General features: G+C 36.5%; 1 protein-coding gene across 1 annotated transcript in view; it reads left to right on the plus strand.

Moving 5' to 3' along the window:
* The window catches only part of CPD (carboxypeptidase D), a 65400-nt gene that overhangs the window by 39573 nt on the left and 10588 nt on the right, over positions 1–15239 (plus strand). Inside the window, exons 9-17 of the mRNA XM_023653175.2 lie at positions 3059–3161; positions 3655–3797; positions 5155–5324; positions 6563–6886; positions 8942–9137; positions 12376–12511; positions 13427–13558; positions 14356–14451; positions 14581–14645. Coding sequence (XP_023508943.2) covers positions 3059–3161; positions 3655–3797; positions 5155–5324; positions 6563–6886; positions 8942–9137; positions 12376–12511; positions 13427–13558; positions 14356–14451; positions 14581–14645 — 1365 coding nt within the window. The remainder of the gene's footprint in view (positions 1–3058; positions 3162–3654; positions 3798–5154; positions 5325–6562; positions 6887–8941; positions 9138–12375; positions 12512–13426; positions 13559–14355; positions 14452–14580; positions 14646–15239) is intronic.

Raw genomic sequence — 15239 nt, forward strand, 5'->3', positions numbered from 1 at the left:
AGATGACAAAAACGTATCGTCTCGTAGTTGTAGAAGCTAGAAGTCCAAAATCAGAGTGTTGACAGGACCACGTTCCCTCTGAAACACGTGGGGGATTCCTTCCTTGCCTCTTTCTAGCTTTTGATGTTTTGCTGGAAATCTTTGGCATTCTTTGGCTTCTAGATGGATTACTTCAATCCTCTGTCTTCACATGGAATTCTCCCTGTGTGTGTGTTCAAATTTTCCCTTTTTATAAAGATAGCAGTCATAGTGGATTAGGGCCACCCTAATCAACTTATTTTACATTGATTACCTCTGTAACCAAATACACTCACATTCTAAGGTACTCAGGGTTAGGACTGCAACATATCTTTTTGGGGGGACACAGTTCAACACCTAACAGTATCAAGGAAGTAAAAAGCAACCCATAGATTAGAACATTTTTGTGAATCATATATCTGATAAGGATCTTGTATCTAGAATATATAATGAACTCTTAATTAAATAATAAATAGATAACCCAATTGAAAAATGGGCAAAGGATCTGAATACACATTTCTCCAAAGAAGATATACAAGTGGCCGACAAGCTCACAAAAAGTTCCTCAATATCATTAGCTAATAGGGAAATGCAAATCAAAACCACAAGATACTACTTTCAGCCACTTAGGTTGCCTGTAATTAAAAAAACAGAAAATAACGTGTTGGTGAAGATGTGGAGAAATTGGAACCCATAATTTTGCAGGTGGGAATGCAAAATGATACAACTTTTCTGCAAGTCTAAAATTAGCTCAAAAGAATAAAAGAAAAGTGAGTATTCTCTGCTTGTCTGCACGTCCTTACTGTTGTCTCAATCCTCAGTTTCTTGTCATCTGTCTTCTGTCTACATTGTTTTACCTGGAGGTGCTCCCTCCCTCAAAAGTTAACAGAGATCTATTTTTTTTAAACTTTCTTGACCTCTGAAGTCTGCCACTATTGTCTTCTCCCCTTCACCTCTGTCACATTGTACAGTCGAGAGCTCTGCTTTCTTTTTTCTCTTTCATTGACTTGACATGACCTCTGTCTTACTTTTTTTCCCCTCCGTGTTCTGTCCTTAGCCATTTTTACTGTCTTGGCAATTACATCCAATTGCTTTACCTGCCACCACTATGTAAATACCTCTTTAAAAAATTATTTCATATAATGAAAGTTATTATAAAAGGGTTAGAAACTTAAGGCAAGCAAAAAGAAGAAAATAAACCTAGAGATCATCAATCTTTTAGTGTCTTGGTATATTACTTTCAGACTCTTCGTTTATTTATATATGGACACCTATATCCTCACCCCCAGTCCTCTTTAAGCTGTGAAACTGTTTGCTTTAAAAATTTTAATTGTTTTAAAAAAATTATCAGAGTAGTGAGAATTAAAGGAGATAGTAAAATGCACATGGCAAATCCAAACTGCCACAACTTTTCAGTTGCTCACTATCTTTCGCTTGGATTATTTCAGATCTCTGATGGATCTCCTTGGCTTTGGTCCATTTTTCACATCATTATCAGAATAAACTTCCCAGAGCCATGAACATATCACATATCACCCTTTGGACAGAGATCTTCGCTGGCTCCTTATTGCTCTGAGAATAAAGTCGAAATGTTAATAGCTGTTGCCTAGAACTATGGTGACTAGAGTGGGATTTATACTAGATGATCCATTAAGATATAGGAAGAATATATTAGAAGTTCTATTTATATTTTTTAATTTATCCTTTACTTTTTTTTATTTTTATGCAGATTTATAAAATACATATAGTAATTGGTACAGTAGTACATCTATGTAATTTATAATTAAATAGATATTGATGGAAATGGAGATAGAGACAGAAGATGTGTGCAAGTCTTCAATGGAAAAACAAGAAGGCAAAAGAGCATGTATACAATTATTGCGGGAATCTAAAATAATTTTTATTTCATAAGAGAGCAGTGGAATCATAAGCCTGTGACTGGTGTATTAAGTTTATGAAAAGGGGTTCTTTATATATTTTAAAATCAAATGGTTAATTCTCAGTGGTGGGAAAATGGGAAGCTGTTATTTTTTTCTTCACACTTTTCTGTACATTCTTTTTTTCCTATTTCCAAAAGAGAGAAATGAAGTTTTGACTATCTTTCAAAGCTTAATTTGTTCAGGAAATTTCCCCTGTCACTCTAGTCAGAAGTAGTCTTTCTCTTCTCTAGATTTCTGTAGCATGTATTTGTGCCTCCAACGCAGCTTTTCTTACTCTCCCGTGAGCAAGCTGTTGCAGCTGTACTATGCTAGACACCATGCTGGATGCTGAGGACACAAAGACACTGTTTCGAGCAGTGGTGTGTTGTCAGTTCTAACAGGATAAGATAATTGTACAGAGTGCAGTCAAAGCACAGAGGAGCCGTCTTAGTCCCCTTAGAAGTCAGAGAAAGCTGCTCCCTCCACATTGTATGTGAATTATCTTTTCTGGACTCTAAGCTTCTTGAAAACATGAAATGAATGTATGAATGTGAAGTTTTTTGATTTATTTTTTGGAGAGGAGTTGGGTTGGGTTTTGTATTATTTGTCAGTAGTAAATGAAATCTTCAATTTTTTTTTTACAGAGCATGTTTAATTTTTATTTAAAAAATATTTAATAAATCCATATAGTAAAAAATCAAAATGGCATAGAAACCTATGCATTGAAAAGTCTCACTGTTTCCCATGGCTCCATCTGCCCCATTCCCACCCCCACATATACCCTATTGGTAACCACTTTTATTATTCTTCCTTACCCTTTCCAGGTTTTGTGTGTGTGTGTGTGTGTGTGTGTGTGTGTGTGTGTGTGTGTGTGAGAGCAAGATTGGCCCTGAACTAACATCTGTTGCCAATCTTCCTCTATTTTTTTGTATGTGGGATGCCACCACAGCTTGGCTTGACAAGTGGTGCTAGGTCTGTGCTCAGGATCCGAACCTGCAGACCCCAGGCCAAGAAGCTGAGCACACAAATTAACCACTATGCCACTGGGTCAGCCCCCTTTTCTGGGTTTTTTGATGTGGATACAAACAAATAACAGTAAAGATTTTTTTTTTTTTCCCCAGGAAAATTCCCAGATGTTTCAAGGTAGACCTTGCAAGAATATGTACCCTAATGAATATTTTCCTCATGGAATAACAAATGGAGCTAGTTGGTATAATGTCCCAGGTAAACATTATTTTATATCAAGGCCATACAACTTGATAGATTTTCTGTCTCCCTGGATGGTGCTGCTTGTTACTGATTTTTTTAATTTTGAGAAAGAATCATTCTTTTAAAAATATTGTTTAAATACTTTAAAACATTCAGGTAATCTTTTCAACTAGCTTTACATTTGGCGCACTTTTGAGTTTTGAGTAAAAATAATGTACTAAAACTTGATGAAAGTGTTATACTTTACCTCTGGCTATAACAAAAAACCTTAGATATGCTAATAAGAAGAGTGTAAGCTACACTTGAACTCTTCTTGAACATGAAAGTACAAGTGTTTTACCTGTACCACAAGCATCAAAGAGCTCTCAAAGGAATGTATTACTGTTTTTCAACCAATGCTGATAAAAGATTAATTTGGCTTTTTCACTAGGAATATTGCTTACGTTTTGGGATCTGAGCTAGTTAGAACTTCTTCAGAGTGACTGGTTTTAATTTTTTATCCTTTTAGGTGGTATGCAAGACTGGAACTATTTACAAACAAATTGCTTTGAAGTGACTATTGAACTAGGTTGTGTGAAATACCCATTTGAGAAAGATTTGCCAAAATTTTGGGAACAGAATCGAAGATCTCTAATCCAGTTTATGAAACAGGTGACTATTCAGGAGTGAAGTATGAAATTTCTCCCAAGAGCAAGAAGATTTTTGTGTGTACATGTGGTTGTCATGCAGTGATTTTAGAATACAGCCTTTTGAATTCCAGTTTGGCCTGTTCATGTTTTAGTTATTTATCTAGAAAATTCATGGATGGAAATGAGTCTTTTTGTATACATGGAGAAGAGTTGAAAATGACTAAACAATGTAGTGATGTTTTGCTCTTAATGGTTAGTGGTCACTTTTTACCCTGTCTGTATTAAAGGCTAGTGTAAATTGGGTACACACCTAAGCATTTGTCAGGTGATAGAAAGAAGGGCTGTGGGGTGAATGTTTTTATTATTTTTCTTTTTTGCCAGTTGTTTACTGTGAAATGATTAGTGTCCTTTTGTTTGGGTATGCATGGTGGCCAATAGCTAAAGACTGTAAGAAATATGCTAATAATGGTTTATTATTAGGATAATCTGACCAGTACTTTGTGCCAGTAGTACTTTTGGGCTATATTCTTTTTACTGAGTGGAGCAGCATAAAGGCTGTGAGTTTGCATACTAATTTTTTAAAACATTTTATTATGAAAAATTTTAAACATAGAGAAAAGTTATGACTAATAGAATGAACACTACCTTCACCTAGATTTGACAGTTTTTAGCATTTTGCTGTATATGCTTTATTTATATATAAAAATTATATATATTATATATGTACACACATATATACACTTTTTTTGAACTACTTCTATGTAAATTGCAGATGTTACGATATCTTACCCCTAAACATTTCAGAATGCATCTTCTAAATATAAAGTTATTCTCCTAAATGCCGTCTCCGAATGCCATTATCTTACCTAAAAAAATGAACAGTAATTCCCTGTTACCTAGTCCCTAGTCCCTATTCAAATTTTCCCTTTTTGTCCCCAAATATCTTTTTATAGCTTTATTTTAGAACCAGGATCTAGTCAAAGTTCATGCATTACATTTGATTATTACATATCTTTGCTCTCTTTAATGCAGAATAGTCTTTCAATTTTTTTTGATGACATTTCCTTTTTAAAGAAGCCAGGCCAGTTTCCCTATAGAAAGTCCTATATTCTGAAATTGTCAGATGTGCTAAAGTTTAAACAGTGTTATTTACATTCGTCAGGATAAAGACAAACCTAACCTATGAAAAATTGGCTTTTCGGAAACTAAAATATTTTGTTTAATGGGCGTTTACATTTAGGTTTACCCTGAACTCTTAAATTCCTGTTTTTCCCACGTGTTTATATTATTAACGATATGTTATTTTGGATATGAGCTCCCAAAATAATTAGATGATGATCTTTACCATTGAAATCGGGGTGTCCTTGTATTTTCTCCAGGTTCATCAGGGTGTCAAGGGATTTGTCCTAGATGCCACAGATGGCAGGGGTATATTAAATGCCACCATTAGTGTTGCTGAAATTAATCACCCCGTGACTACTTACAAAACTGGAGATTACTGGCGTCTCTTGGTTCCAGGAACTTATAAAATCACAGCATCCGCTCGAGGGTGAGTGACTGAATGTTTTGAAACTGAGTGCTTGGGGGTAAGACGAACATGGCCCCATTCTGGGAGATTATTGCCAGAAAGCCCTAGAGACCCTGCTGAGCAACCTTGAGTTTGATGCTGGGAAGTTTAGAGCTGTTTACATATTTGACTCTCCTCTAGTGGCAAGTGAGTACATGAACTATCAGGTGTAAGAAATCTGTGAAATTATGCACTTTGAACAGTCGCCTCTTTTACTCTCCTCTCAGATGCCTGCCCCATGTCCAGATGGGAAGGCATAGTGAGTGATCTCCTTCACTATTGCTAACAGTTCTGGGAAGTACCTGTTATTTGGAGCAAAAAGATTCCTGTTCTGCTGCATGGTTCTAGTCATGTTGTCCAATAAATACCACCACTTTACATTTGTACCCTTTTAAAGCCTTTTAAGCTCTTTCACACTCTTTTTTTTTTTTTTATTATTAGTGTACGTTTACCTTATTGCTTCAGTGAAATTTTCTTTCTTATTGCTAATTCTCTAAGAAAGGCCATTTTCATCTTTTTTTACAAGTTTTCTTTCCACAAAGATATATTTACTTAAAAAGAGAAAATGAACTTATACCCTTTTTTTCCCTTGGACAAAGCTTAATTTTCTTTATCTTCCCCCTCCTTTACAAACAGCTTAGAACTGGAACCACCTGATTGTTTAGTCTGAAACTTATCATTTTTACCCTCTTGTAGTTTTTTTAATGTTTTGATAAGTATAGATGTTACCACAGGATATTCTCCTCCCCCTGACTAGCTGTCTTAGTTCTGTAAGAGTTAGTTTGAGTACCTCTTGAAGGGTAAGTACGTGAAAACATTTATAGCCATTGTTAACCTTTTTAAAAATTTTTTTTTTTTTTGAGGAAGATTAGCCCTGAGCTAACTGCTGCCAATCTTCTTTTTGCTGAGGAAGACTGGCCCTGAGGCAACATCCGTGCCCATCTTCCTCTACTTTTTATGTGGGATGCCTACCACAGCATGGCTTGCCAAGCGGTGCCATGTCTGCTCCCGGGATCGAACTGGCGAACCCCAGGCTGCCAAAGCGGAACTTGCACACTTAACCGCTGCACCAGCAGTCTGGCCCCCATTGTTAACCTTTTTTTAAAAAATACACCACAGTTATCTCAAGGATTCACATATCCTCTGCACTTGTCTGTTTCCCCAGGGCTTGAGTATTCCAGCTGAAGAAGTGTGGCTCTGATCTGTCTCCTTTATTGTAGGTATAATCCTGTTACCAAGAATGTGACCGTAAAGGGTGAAGGTGCTATTCAGGTCAACTTCACGCTTGTGCGATCTTCAGCAGATTCAAACAATGAATCAAAGAAAGGAAAGGGGGATAGCACCAACACTGAGGATGCCAGTGATCCAACTACTAAAGTGTTTGAAACTTTAATTAAAGACCTTTCAGCTGAGAATGGTTTGGAAGCCCTCATATTACGCTCCTCCTCAAATCTGGCTCTTTATCGCTACCATTCATACAAAGACTTGTCAGAGTTTCTGAGAGGACTTGTGATGAACTATCCACATATTACAAATCTTACCAAGTAAGTGTCACCTTCTGACTGCCTTTATTTTTTTTGAGAAGTTACATTCAGAATAAGCCATGTTGAATGGTTCTTGTTATTTATTTGGAAACTGAATGTATTGAGAGTTGGAGTTTACTTATTTTGAAACAGATACTTTGCTTGGAGATCTTTCTAACAATGAATCTTGGAAACTTTTATGAGAAATATTGGAGATTACCTGTTAGATTAGCAATGTATGGCCTGTGCCTCCAGAAAATGTCAAAATTACCTGTTCTAATGATTACGTTGAGTGATTTCAAAACCCTGTTCCCTTGTCAGCTGCAGGTTCATGTTCTGACTACATATTACTTAGTTTATTGTATTTTGCTGGGGGCAAGGGACATATTTGGAACTCTGAGCTCACCTGTCAGGGGTTGTCCTTTTTTCAAATTAGAAAATGAAGCCTGGTTGCTGTCCTTTTCTGTACTCTGTTCTCTGTTCACAGTGGCGCTTCCCTGAATCCTTAGGGTCATGTGTGATTGAGGGTCCTGGGAAAATATGCAGGACTGGCTTATGTAAAACTGATGGCTGTGACAGCCTTTACCTTTACTTTCTGAGGCTTCTCTGCCTCCTTTCACTGTTTCCTTATAAATCCTCTTTAGGTCTTGTTACAGTTACTCCAAAATTATTTCCTTAATTTGTTGATTCCTATTGTTTGCCTATTATAGAGCCTTTACTGTGCTTTGCATTTTGCCCTGAGTGTATAGTTCTCTACTACATACCAAATCAACATTATCCAGCCTTTTACTTTTTTACTTTGTTTTTCTTCATTGGTCCTTTTAATTTTACCAGCGAATTTAGCTTCTCAAGTACTGGTTTATAATGTTCATAGATGCAAAGAGCTATATTTACTTTGGCAATACCAATTATGTCTCTTCCTCAACTGATTCTTGAATATTTCTGCCTAGTTCAGATTTTAATGTAGTCCATCTTACTACTACATTGAGCTTACAGACTTCCTTATTTTAAAATAAACTAAAAGTTGGACATTATTTTGCTATCCATTTACTTAGTTCATTTAAGTTTTTTTAACCTTCCAATTCAAGATGCACTTTTTAGTTAAATATTTCCCCCCAAATATGTAATACCTGCCAGTGGTGGGACACAAGACAGTTATAGGTGGTCCACCAACAAGTGCTAAATATCATTGAATAGCATTGTGAAAAAGCAGTAATTTTTCTATTCTATGAATCCTTCTCAATTTGATGCTAATATATTTTTTCTATCTAACTCTTGTAAATCTCCCTTTATATTAAAGAAAGCAGGCCTTAAGCTCAGAGCTCTTTAGGCAAGCAGGACATTTTAAATGATTTTTACTGTGATACTGGTATTGCATTTACAGTAAAATATAGTGTCTTATTTATATAAATTTATTTTGATTTAACAAGTGAGGTTTTCTACATTCATTTACATTGAAATTTTTCTTTAATAAAAATGTGAGTTAATTGAAAAGGCATATATTGGGACCAGCCTGGTGGCGTAGTGGTTAAGTTTGTGTACTCCGCTTTAGCGGCCTGGGGTTCACCGGTTTGGATCCCATACATGGACCTACACACCACTCATCAAGCTATGCTGTGGCAGCGTCGCACATACAAAATAGAAGAAGATTGCCACAGATGTTAGTTCAGCAACAGTATTCCTCAAGCAAAAAGGGGAGGCTTGGCAACCAATGCTGGCTTAGAGCCAATCTTCCTCACCTTTGAAAAAAAAAAAAGACAGACATATATTAACTAAATAATAGTATAGATTATAGAAGATAGGGCAAATATTGTGAAGATCGTATGAGGATGGCTGAATTTGGAGGAATGCTAAGGTAAATCACAATCTTTCCTAAATCTGATAATATCTCACTTTTATTTGATTTTGTTTGGTCAAGGAAAAATAGTTTCCTTAAGGTTTTCTGGCATAATCACTCATTTTTTAAAGACATTTTAAGACTTCTCATGTTTTTTTAATTTCTTTTTTTTAAATCTGTAAGTCAGCATTAATGTAATGCTTGATTACTTGCTGACTTTTTGTTTTTGTTTTTTAAAGTTTGGGACAGAGTGCTGAATATCGTCACATTTGGTCCCTTGAGATCTCCAATAAGCCCAACGTATCCGAGCCTGAGGAACCAAAGATCCGTTTTGTTGCTGGTATCCATGGAAATGCTCCTGTTGGAACTGAACTGCTTTTGGCTCTGGCAGAATTTCTCTGTCTAAACTACAAAAGGAATCCAGCTCTTACCCAAGTAAGAGAATAACCTGTTTTGACATTCTAAAAGGAAAAAGCTCAGTGATACATTGATATCAAGGCACAATTTTAAAAGTTTTAAATGTTCTGTTAGATTTTACACAGACACACTTTTAGTGCATTATAAATTTTGCTCTTTAAAAATGGACCATCTTTAGGCGGCTGGCCCCGTGGCCGAGTGGTTAAGTTTGCGCGCTCCACTGCAGGCGGCCCAGTGTTTCGTTGGTTCGAATCCTGGGCGCGGACATGGCACTGCTCATCAGACCATGCTGAGGCAGCGTCCCACATGCCACAACTAGAAGGACCCACAACGAAGAATATACAACTATGTACCGGGAGGCTTTGGGGAGAAAAAGGAAAAAATAAAATCTTTAAAAAAAAAAAAAAAAAAAGGACCATCTTTGTAGATGCTTATTGTTAATAGTGTCTATCATATATCTTTGTATCTATTAAGCAGTGTAAAGGGAAAAATAGTAAAGGTTTGTATTTGGTCCTCCTTCATTTAATAGTCAAGTTATATGTCCAGTCTTTTCACAGTTCTGCACAGTCTACCGGAGGAGCTTCCCTTCCCAGTTACTTATATAGGATACTATATTGAAAAGTGAGATGGAAGACAAATAGTTTTTCTTTTCATGTAATAAATACAAAGTTATTGGACATTTTGACTGCTGAGAGATTTTGGAAAAAGCAATATGACATTGTCTACTTAGCCATCCATCCATGACTACAGAAAAGAACTTTGATCTAGTGGCTTAGGCATATATGATTGAGCAACTTAGTTCTGTGTTGTCTTAGAGAAAGGAAGGAAAGACTGCATCCTTCTAGAACACTCACTAATTGGCACTGTGTACATAGAACTTAGGAAAGGCAAAAGGAACTAATATTTGTTTAATACCTACTGTGTGCCTGGTACTATACCATGTACTTTACATACATGGAAATTTAATCCTCAATCCTGTATTTGTTATCTCCATTTTATAGATGTAAAAACTGAGGCAGAGGTATTTGATGACTTACAGAAAGTCACACAGCTAGTAAGTGGTAAAACCAGGATTTAAATGCAAGTGTCACTCTAAAGCCTATGCTATTTTCTTCTACCACACTGCCTCCCTAAAAGAGCTTTGGAAAGAATTGCTGTCATGATTTGGATCAGAAGGAACCTATGAGATTACGCGAGATGAATTTAAATCAGACTTAATAAAAAAATATTTTGCTGGGGCCAGCCCTGTGGCTCAGTGGTTAGGTTCGCATGCTCCGCTTCAGCAGCCCAGGGTGTCACCAGTTCAGATCCTGGGCACGGACATGGCACCACTCATCAGGGCCATGTTGAGGCGGTGTCCCACATGCCACAACTAGAAGGACCCACAACTAAAATATACAACTATGTACTGGGGGGATTTGGGGAGAAAAAAACAATAAAAAAAGAAGAAGAAGAAGAAGATTGGCAACAGTTGTTAGCTCAGGTCCCAATCTTTAAGAAAAAAGAAATATATTTTGCCATCTTCAGCAAAGCAAATTCCATTGACTTCTTCAGGTGAGTTGCGAGAGGTGTCTCAAAGACATTTTTTGTTCTTTTTGTTTTTGGTGAGGAAGATTGCCCCTGAGCTAACATCTGTGCCAGTCTTCCTCCATTTTGTATGTGGGACACCACCACAGCATGGTTGATGAACGATGTGTAGGTCTACACCATAGGTCTGAACCCGCGAACCCTAGGCCACTGAAGGGGAACAGGCAAACTTAACCACTACGCCACTGGGCCAGCCCCTTTGTGTTCTTTTTTAAAATGCGAGAGTACCTAGGATGGTAGTTCTCAACCCTGGCTACACATTAGAAACATCTGGGACATTTTTAAAAATACCACTGCTGAGGCACCATCTGCAGAGGTGTCAGTATTCCTTTAAAAGCTCCTTAGGTTATTCTAATATTCCAATGTTCTAATATTGGTCAGAGTTGCTACCTACTGATCTTGTGATTATAACAGACTGTATGTCATAGGTAAAATACCTACCAGGAATTTGAAAACTCCTAGTTTATGAGATTTTCCCTCACTGATTTAATTGGGCTTGAACTAGATCACTTGAGATTACCATTTGTTTTGTGCTAAGGATCAGAATTGTCTGGTGAGATCAAGAAAATATATACATACCCAGGGACCTGTGCTGAAGCCCAAGCATGCATACTTCAGAAAAAAATCTCCCCCAGGGGAAAGATTTAAGAACCACTGAATTAAAGGGTCTCAAATATTTTCAATCTCTAGACTACCTTAACAGAACAAATAAACCAGGAATCACTTATTCTGATTTACTATTACAAATATGTAGGATGGGGGCTGGCCTCGTGGTCGAGTGATTGAGTTCGAGCCATCTGCTTCGGTGGCCTGGGGTTTCACCAGTTCGGATCCTGGGCGCAAACATGGCACTGCTCATCAGGGCATGCTGAGGCGGTGTCCCATATAGCTCAACCAGAAGGATCTACAACTAGAATATACAACTATGTACTGGGGGGCTTTGGAGCGAAGAAGAAGAAGAAATAAAATATGTAGGATGAAGTATGTCAGAAATCAGTTCATAACACATATGTAGGTATTAATGTCTATGGATCATCTGGAAGAGAACTTGTTATGGATAGGACAAATGTCCTACTTCATTTTTTCTTTTTTTGACATGCTAATTTCAATTCTTCTGTCGTATTGTTTCCAGGCATACATTGATATTTGTCAGATTTTGCATTCCAGTTTTTAATCTGGAAAATACAGTCTCACCGTTATTATTGATTTAAGCCAGTGGTTGGTCAGCAAACTTTCTCTATAAAGGGCCATGTAGTATATATTTTAGGCTTTGTGGGACAGATGTTCTGTGTTGCAACTACTCAACTCTGCCACTACAGCGCAAAAACAGCTGTATGAGCGGGCATGACTACATACCAATAAAACTTTATTTATAGTAGCAAGCAGCAGGCTGAATTTAGTCTGAAGCCAGTGGTTTCTGAACCCTGTTGTGTGTAAGTCATCAGGAGGTCTCTGGGAACATTAGTTGTGCAGTAGTTTCTGTTTCTTTTTTATTGTATTTGGAACCAGAGAAAATTTAATTTTTTAAAATTTATTTATTTATTTTTAGTTATGACTGTTAAATTTGTGTTTAAAACAAACAATAAAGAGTTTCCCTTTGAGGCATAGGAGGGTACCTTGTAATTCCACTTAGAGCTAATAAACTCATTGATTTCTGTTTCTTCTTTAGTTGGTTGACAGGACTAGAATTGTGATTGTCCCTTCTCTAAATCCAGATGGGCGAGAGAGAGCACAAGAGAAAGACTGTACTTCAAAGATAGGACGAACAAATGCTCGTGGCAAAGACCTGGATACAGACTTCACAAGTAAGGGCTAATTTTTAGGCCATTAAAGTACTTTGCAGATAATTTTATTTCTCATCGCTAGGAATTTGGTTGATCCTATTTTGTAGATGAGTAATGGGGTACTTTCTTTCTAGGTTATGGATATAAGGTACAAATGAATACAGGTATCTAGAAAACTTTTCAAATTTTTCTCCTTTATCATTTGCACAAGTAATTCAAGTTTTTTCTGAGAAACTCAATCAATAATATTGGGGAGTTCCACCACTAGTCGTACAGAGATGTATATTCTCTCTCTCTACCCTTCCCATGTATGTGTGTATACACACTCATGATATATGTGTATGTTGATTTGAAGGGGCCTATTTCTTATTTAACTTAAATAGGATCATCAACTATATATATTGTTTTGTAACTGTTTTCATTGAATATATCATTGACATCTTTTCATTTTATACTTATAGATCTCTAACATTCTTATTAATGGCATCTTATTATGCAATTAATAAATGGCAATGCTCTAGTTTATTCAATCATTTCCCTGCTGATGGACATTTAGTTTCTTTCTAATTTTTTGCTCTTACAAACAATGCTGCAGAAAACACCTGCTTTCTGAAAAATCCTACTTTCTTTCAAAGATAACTTATACATTCCCTAAATTATTTTTTAAAGGAGGATGTGTCCATCCCTTTTTGTTTCCAGAAAGAATTTTCTTAAACTTGCTTAGAGTTTACATGTTATCATGAAGTTTGTGAAGCTCAAAATAATCTACCTTCCAGAGTGTATCTTTCTTGCTTGAGATAGTGGCTTATGGAGTTAACAAAGTGTTTAGAGATTTTGTAAGTTAGCCTTTGGATTGTGTTCAAGTAGAGAATATTTTCTTAGTTACACTAAAATTTTAAGATATTGTTATTTCGTATTTGACTTTTCTATTTTTAGATAATGCCTCCCAGCCTGAGAGTAAAGCCATCATTGAAAATTTGATTCAAAGACAGGACTTCAGTCTTTCTGTTGCTTTAGATGGTGGTTCAGTGCTAGTCACATACCCATATGACAAGCCAGTACAAACGGGTATGTAGAACGTCACTTTACGTATATGCCGTTTAAGCTTATATAGGAAATTCCAATTAAGTAATGTCCCTTCTAAGTTTTTTTTAAATGGTAAGTATTTGAGTATACTCCATAAGCAAATAACCAAACTAAGAAGATAGTACATTTATCAACAGTCTAAATAGTTACTTGGAAGAGAGAGGTAAAGTCTAATGATGGCCTGGTTTTATTGAGTGTAGCCATCTTGTCACATCTGTTCAATTTAGTCCACAAGCATTTATTGAGCAATTGTGTCTGTACACATTGGGAATACAAAAGTGAATAAGACACATTGCCTGCCTCAATAAACTCATATTATATGTAACCAAATATTAGCAGTACAAAATTGCCCTCCCTTGCTTTAAACCTTGACTGACTGCTTGTACCTTATGGTGAGTTAAGCAGTTGCTTGTTGAATCTCTCTGGGACCATTGTATATGGAGATAGTTTGTGTTGTTTTCAATGCACTTATAAGGAATATTGTTATTGGGCCAGAGTTGCCCCAAAATGTAGTAAAACATACCAAAAATAAATTTGTATTTTAGTATGGTAGCCTGTTGTGTAAACTTACCATTAGTACCTTTTAATATAAGGAAGATGTTTGTCTTCTTAGTTGGATTATCCTGGGCTAAACAGAAACAAGTAAATTATAATGACTCCTCAGTAAACTTCAGTGGGGTGCAAGATTTACTAGAAGATGACTTTTGTGTCCATGAAGTTGGACTTGGGGAAAAATCTTTTGGATTTCTCTACTGATTTCTAAATTTTTCTTTTTGTAGTGGAAAACAAAGAGACTCTAAAGCATTTGGCATCTCTTTATGCAAGTAATCATCCATCAATGCACCTGGGTCAGCCAGGTTGCCCAAATAAATCAGGTAGGTATTTTTCCTATCTTTTGTTATTTTTATTGCTGCTTTTGGGTGGGTAGGTGGGCATGTCGGGGACAAAGAACACTTGCTTTATTTATGATCTTGTTAATCCTTCGTCTCTCAATTCTTTTATAGATGAGAATATTCCGGGAGGAGTAATGCGTGGAGCAGAATGGCACAGTCACCTGGGCAGCATGAAGGTATGCTTTAGACAATACAGTGAGAATGGAGTTGTAAATAACAGCCATTGAGTGAAAGAATAGGTACTTTTCTGATATAGCAAGTGGCATCTGCTTCATGGCTTTCTTGACATGCTAGCCCTTAAATTAACCTCTGACAGCATTTTTTGTTTTGCCATTTTAGCCATTTTTAATTGTACAATTCAGTGACATTAATTACATTTACAATGTTGTGGAACCATCGCCATGTCTATTTCCAAAACTTTTTCATCACCCCAAACGGAAACTCTGCACCCAAAAACAGTAACTCCCCATTTTCCTCTCTGGTAACTTCTATGTACTTTCTATTCTTTGTGTACTTGCCTATTCTACATATTTAATAGAAGTGGAATCGTACAGTACTTGTCTTTTTGTGTCTGGGTGCTTTCACTTAGCATAATGTTTTCAAGCTTCATTCATTTTGTAGCATAAATCGGTACTCCATTCCTTTTTATAACTGAATAATGTTCTATTGTATTTTGTCAGTTTATCGGTTCATCTGTTGATGGACAGATGTTTCCACCTTTTGGCTATTGCAAATAATGCTGCAATGAACATTTGTGTGCAAGTATCTGT

Source organism: Equus caballus, chromosome 11 (genome assembly GCF_041296265.1).
Source record: "Equus caballus isolate H_3958 breed thoroughbred chromosome 11, TB-T2T, whole genome shotgun sequence".
NCBI lineage: Eukaryota > Metazoa > Chordata > Mammalia > Perissodactyla > Equidae > Equus > Equus caballus.